Genomic DNA, 6,490 nt, shown 5'->3' with positions numbered 1-6,490 from the left:
GCACATCCCAAAACAAAGTGATTTTCTATCTACATCTATAAACATATTGTAAATACAGATTTTTATCTAGTGCAGTAAAGCTATAAGCTAGACAAAGATGATAGGAAAGTAAACTGCAAACTCATTCCACATAATTAAGACTTTAAGTTGCATTTTTAAATATTCTGGGATGAAATAAGCATTTTCTCTACAATAATCCACTTAAAAACAGCACAGTATTTAATTCATATTTGTTCCCCGTTGTTTCTTGCTTCAGTGTTAGGATTAAAATAGCAGTGAAATTCTTCAGGGTATTGTCAGTTCTGTAATTAAGACGCTCTCTGCTCAACATGTCAGGAATATCAACCCCTCTGCCTTCATAGCAACACACCGTACAGACAAGGTGTTCTTTTAAATTACCTTTAATAATTTCTAAATATTTAACTATAAAGTCAAGGTAGAAGTCAAAACAGAGACACAGAAGTATCCTTGAAACCGTTTATTAGAATATTTCTGTATAGTTTCCCTTTTAACTGTGGGTCATAACACAATACAGCCAACGTGTTAATGGACACTTTTCTCTCTGTAAAACGAGTGATAAAAAAAACAAAAGGATCATGCACGTCTACCGTGAGGGAAAAAAGCCACAGATCTTCACAATCACACGAAGAGACACCATAGTAAAAACAAACCGACAAGAACTGCGACACAATTTATCCTAAAAGCAATTACAGAAGAAGTTCGTAAACCTTTCAAGTAAAGGCAGGGGACCGCACGTCCACATCTGGTAGTCAGCTTGAGCACTTTGTGTGGAGGTCAGGTTTGCACGCAGGCCGTTCTCAGTAGACTCATCAGTGCAGCACCAGTGCCTGTGTCAGCCTGTCCCTTTTTTCTTTATGGGAAAATATACCAAAAGATAAAAAAGGAGGACAAAAACCGAGGGAATGACGACATTACACAAATGGTTCGAACAGAGAGAGAGGGGAAGAAGCACTGCGAGTTGAGGGAGCCGATCCGGTTGGGTCTTTACGCCTTGGCATTGATGATGTCGATGAACTCTGGCTTGAGAGAGGCTCCACCCACCAGGAAACCGTCCACGTCCTTCTGGGAGGCCAGTTCTTTACAGGTACCACCAGTTACTGAACCTGAGAAGCAGCATTGATGCATGAGGAGGATAATGTGCAACAATTACCCTAGATACATTATTATAGTTTACATCCGGAAATTTCACGCACAACGCTGGAGGGCAAAAAGACGATTCTTTTACGTTCCATATGTAGCAGAGCTGCAGCGGTAGAACAAATCCGTTAACAAAATGAAACCTGGAGATGGAGGGATTACTATTTTAATCCACAGCAAAGGGAAAAATAATGCAGAAAAATTGTTGAACAACAACTCAAAACTAATCGTATTATTTTTTCCTTGCTCTCTCTGTCGGCCACGCTAAACACAAACCTGTCGCCATGGCAACTGACTGACAACAGTTCCACTGGTCTATAAAGATTCAAAACACACACACACAAAAAAAATTCCCACACAAAGAACAGATTACTGAGTCTGTTACAGTTTGCAGACTTGATGTTTATTTTGTGATTATTAATAAGTGATCGTGACTGATTAGCTAATTTAAAACACTGAGGTGTGTTGATGATCTGTCACAAAGCTGGTGAGTTGGTCGCCTTTTTTTTTTTTAACTGAACCTAAACACATCGAATTCCACAGCACTTCTACATGTTAAGGTTGTCAAAGTCAAGCTAGCATAACTTACAACGTCCCTCTCCTGCTATTTTTCTTTTTTTAAATTAAAACTTCTTATTGACCAGTGAAATGGTATACCCTTAGACACAGTTTTCTAGTTATAGTGTTGACAATTAGTAGCAAAGCACTGCGTTACGTTTTCTTTTATATATCAGGCAAACATTCAAGATTTAACGCATTATATGGACAGCTAAAACCAAAAAAAGCAGCTTTTTGCCCTCCAGCAGGAAGATGGGGCGGAATCTTACGCGCGTGACGTCACAACTTGTCAATAACGTTTTCAATTATAATTCAGACAGCTCACCTCCATAGATGATCCTCACAGAGTTGGCTACAGCATCAGACACGTTGGTCTTCAGCCACGCCCTCAGTTTCTCATGAACTTCCTGGGCCTGAGATATCACACAGAAATCGTGTTTGAAGCCACACAGCACGGCCCTCGGTGGGGAAACATTCAGCTTTTCCAATATTTACCTGCTGGGGAGACGCAGTCTTCCCAGTGCCAATAGCCCACACAGGCTCATAAGCAAGCACGACCTTGCTCCAGTCCTTTACGTTGTCTGTCAATGAGATAAGACTTGGTGTTGCGCAAGCAGACATATTTCCAAACCCTCCCTCTCTATCTGAACACAAGTTGCACCACTCAGACTCTGTCCTGGAAGCTGCATACCTGCGATGACTTTGGTCTGGGCAAACACCACCTTCTCTGTGATGCCTCCCTCCCTCTCATCCAGCTTCTCGCCGATGCAGGCGATCACGCTGAGACCGCTCTCCAGAGCATGAGCAGTCTTCTGACCAATCAGCTAATGACGCAGGAAAAAGAAAAACAAAAGAAAGTAGAATTAGGCTATGTTCACACAGCAGATATTAATGCTCAATTCCGATTTTTTGCGCAGTCTTTCCCTCAGGGCTTCCCTCATTGTACAATAAGCCTGGCGGGCCACCAGGCTTTATTTGCCCCCACCAGGCTAAGTGTTGTTTGTTTATTTTATATATGTTTTTTATAGAGCAGTAACAGAGGCAGTAAACACACAGTTGACACACTGAACAAATTATGATGTTGCTCGTGCACATCTGAATTTTTATAACTTTTTAAAAATGTTAACACAAAACATGGCGGGCTGCTGGTGGATTGCTCTAGCATCCCCATCACCAGGTTTAGCAAGTTTTCTGTCAGAAAACGCGACCCGCATGCACAGAAGAAGAACGCTAGTAGCACACAGCAGCCAAAGTTATTCAGCAATGGAGTCAACAGTAATCATCCCAAAATCATTACGAGACAAAGGAAGCAAATTAAAATAAAACACAACTAATAGCAACTGCCTTTTGTGAAGCTTTGACTGCAATTTCTGTTTGGATGTGTATTTGGAACAAAAAGTGATCCAATTGTGATTTGATCTGCTTTAGTGACACAGAGTTATTTCATAATCATAATTTTGAGCCATTTTTACATCCTGATTTACATCAGACTTTTCTGGTGCAGAATTCTTAAATTAAATGACTGTTCAGACTGCAAACGTTTTGAACATAATCGGATACGTATCCAAATTAGTTCCACATGTGGAAGTGGGGCAGATCGGATCTTTTTTTGGGGTGAAAATATCAGAATTGTGTCATCCAAATTGCAGTGAAAAAGCCAGATATAGGACACATATGGGTAAAAAAAAAAGAAAAAAAAAGTTTGGGTCACATTTTCCTGCTGTGTGAACGTAGCTTTAGTCTCTAATACAAATGTTACAAGTTTAAACTGTGAGCAAGTCAGACATGATCATGTTACCTCGTCGCTCTCGCCAAAGACGTGGCGCCGCTCGGAGTGTCCCAGGATAACCCAGTTCACGCCGCAGTCCTTGATCATCGCAGGGCTACAGGTGGGAAAATGATCAGGACGAAACCAAAACTAAAGCTCTGCTGAAGAAAATCAACTGGTTTCTTCTCTTTACCTAATCTCCCCAGTGAAGGCACCCTTGGAAACTTTGTAGCAGTTCTGAGCCGCCACTCCTAACTTGGCATCCAGTTTGGACCTGGCGAAGTCCAGGTAGATGGATGGAGCACCGCACACCACCTCTGTTAAAACAGAAAACACAAGTTTATAATCCATAATATGGAATACAAAGTAGCACTGTTGCTCTTCCCTACCTATTGCTGCGCACTGCCAATCACCTGGCTAAAAAAAAGAAAAGGCTCTCCTACACATTTCCCTTGCTAACTTCATTTGTTTGGAAACATTTTAAGCTAGCAGCTGCATGTCTGTTAAGAAGTCTGCAGAGCAACAACTCAAGCAAGATCACCCCAAATCTCTCACTAGCTAACATCAATTTGTTGCTTCCATTAGCCTACAAAAAAATGAATGCAAAAATAATAATTTTCTGAGCAATGATCATTTAAAAATCAAAATTAAAGATGCACCAATCTGCTAGAGAGCATACGTTCCCATCAAATGCATTAAAATTGAAACTTCTACCAATTTCAGTCCAAAAAATAAACATGACAGTGTTATGCACTTCAAATAATTAAATTATAGCATGGAGGGATATCTTTTCATCCATTACTGGTGATAAGTCTTCATTTAATGTTGAAGATAACCTGTAGATTAAGAATAGTGTTTTTTAATACAATATATTACAGAGTGGGTCAAATGTGCTGCGGGTTCTTTGACAGAGGTAGCAGCTATTATTGCAACAGAAAATAAAGGAACATTATCTCTATTTATGAATCAAAGTATGCCCCTAAACTTCACTGGATTGTTTTTTATTACCCAAGTACATCAAGGTTAATTCAATCATTGACCAAAAACTGTAGAAGTTCTTTCAGGAGTAGTTTTTCATATTTAATCAGTCAGCCATCCATTAAAGGCAAAGGATGACTGGCTTATTTAGACAAATTGGTACATCTCTAATTAAAAACAAACGTAACTAAATTATTAAAGCTTTACAAGTATTAATACTTACAGAAATTTAGTGTTTAATATTTAAATCTCAATCTGGAGACTATGTAAAACCCTCATACCATTTTTAAAATGTGACAATGCCTTTGGACATCAGTTTTCAACAATTTAATGTTGTGCTTAAGATAATTAAAATAAATTTAAATAAAGATTACAATACAGTTTATACTCTGCAGCACTTTTCTTGCAGCAGCCAACATGGGAGAAGCAGAGTACAGTAAAGTCAAGACACTGACATTCACAATGTAACTGTATCTTTGGGGTTAAGAGGATCTATATTAGACACTGCATGTTATTATTGGTTTGGTAAAAGGTCATTTGTCCTGGGCTGGAGTCATCTGCATTAAAGGTCTGAGTTCAGCCTCTAAAAGGTCACCAACGGGTTTGCATTCTGCACAGGCCGAAGACCGGTCTTGAGCCCAGAGCTCAAAAGTCAAACGAGTAAAAATAACCAGAGAGAGGAGAATAATTTGGGGGAAAATTATAGAAATTTGACAGATTGGCTCTGCAAAGTTGGATTTATTTGGGGAGCAAAGTCCAAGCAGAGTGAGTGAGGCTTGTTGGGCTCAATAATAGAGTTGCATAACGTAGAGCTGCAAGAGGGACTGACTGACATTCAGTTCCTCTGTCTGGTTTGTCTCCAGACTGCAGGCAGCAACAACGCGGACGGTGCATTCAAGTAGCGATGGGAAGAAAAAAAATCCGAAGGCCAAAATTGTATAAAAGTATCCACTATGAAAGCATATAAGCACTTATGTTATTTAAAATACCCGTAACTGTGCTTTTTGCTGCATTATCGGTGCTATGATTACAGCTAAAAGGCTAAGATCCATGTGAAGTGACTTTAGCCACCAGTTGAACCTGAACGCACCCCGGCAGTTATAGGGACTACGTGCTTCTGCACGCGCACACCCACCACCAACATGACGGCGGCAGCAGCAGCTCTCTGTCCTTCATCAGCGTCTCCTCACAACTTTCACCCTCTAATCTAGAGCCAGAAAAGCTAAAACAAAGACTTTATCTATCATTAAGTGTAAAATATTACAGAGGAGGAGATTTGTGATGCTAAAAGTCTTAACTGATTCATTGAATGACCGAGCTGTTTCCGGCGTAAATTGGCCAGCTACACGAATTCAATTCGTTCGAGGTTGTTCAAACATTAAAATTAAAGGAAAATGTCCAAATCCAAAGAGGAAATTGTGTAATCGTGGTCAAAAAATCTCCACGTACCGACATTGGAGTCCACCTTGCCACTATTCAGGGTCTGGATGAGCTCCCCGAGGCTTTTCTTGTCGCCGTTCATTTTCCAGTTGCCACCGACGAAGAATTTCCTGCTCATGTTTGCGGATTTTTTTGTTTGCGAGACTTTACTGTGAAAATGAAAAAGACGACTGAAAAGCACAGTCCTTGTCTGGGGCGAAAGAGCGAACAGTAGAGGGCAGCTCGGGGTATTTATGAAGACGGAAATCCTGACTCCTCCTCTCATGTCGGGGGATTGGTTCGTGTGACAGGACGTCCGTGAACGCATCTCCATAGATCAGAGGAGAGGACGGGGAAAGAGGGAAAGTCATGGTGCGTTCATGTACTGTGTGAAAACATCATGTCAAAAAACTCTTACAGAAATCCATGTCAATAAATAAACACATTACCAGGAACTAGGACAGCGTCTAGTTTGTAGCTGCTGAATTAATTTAACAGACTAAATTTATTTTGTATCTACAGTGTCACAGCTATTTTCTTACATGTCTAAATCTTGCATTTAAGCCATCCAGCGGTTTTATGTTTTATTATCTGCTGCTTCGAAGATGT

At 40.3% G+C, this 6,490-nt stretch overlaps 1 protein-coding gene across 1 annotated transcript; it reads right to left on the bottom strand.

Annotated features, from left to right (window-relative positions):
- Window positions 1–463: 463 nt before the first annotated feature.
- On the bottom strand, window positions 464–6,125 carry tpi1b (triosephosphate isomerase 1b). The gene is made up of 7 exons (XM_028012881.1): window positions 5,912–6,125; window positions 3,678–3,801; window positions 3,515–3,599; window positions 2,408–2,540; window positions 2,212–2,297; window positions 2,042–2,129; window positions 464–1,124 (listed from the first exon to the last, which is right to left on the bottom strand). The coding sequence occupies exons 1-7, from the start codon at window positions 6,018–6,020 to the stop codon at window positions 1,006–1,008; spliced, it is 744 nt and encodes a 247-aa protein (XP_027868682.1). The 5' UTR covers window positions 6,021–6,125; the 3' UTR covers window positions 464–1,005.
- Window positions 6,126–6,490: the final 365 nt, after the last annotated feature.

The sequence above is a fragment of the Xiphophorus couchianus genome, chromosome 3 (genome assembly GCF_001444195.1).
Source record: "Xiphophorus couchianus chromosome 3, X_couchianus-1.0, whole genome shotgun sequence".
Classification (NCBI taxonomy): Eukaryota; Metazoa; Chordata; class Actinopteri; order Cyprinodontiformes; family Poeciliidae; genus Xiphophorus; species Xiphophorus couchianus.
This window is presented reverse-complemented; position numbering and strand designations above follow the sequence as displayed.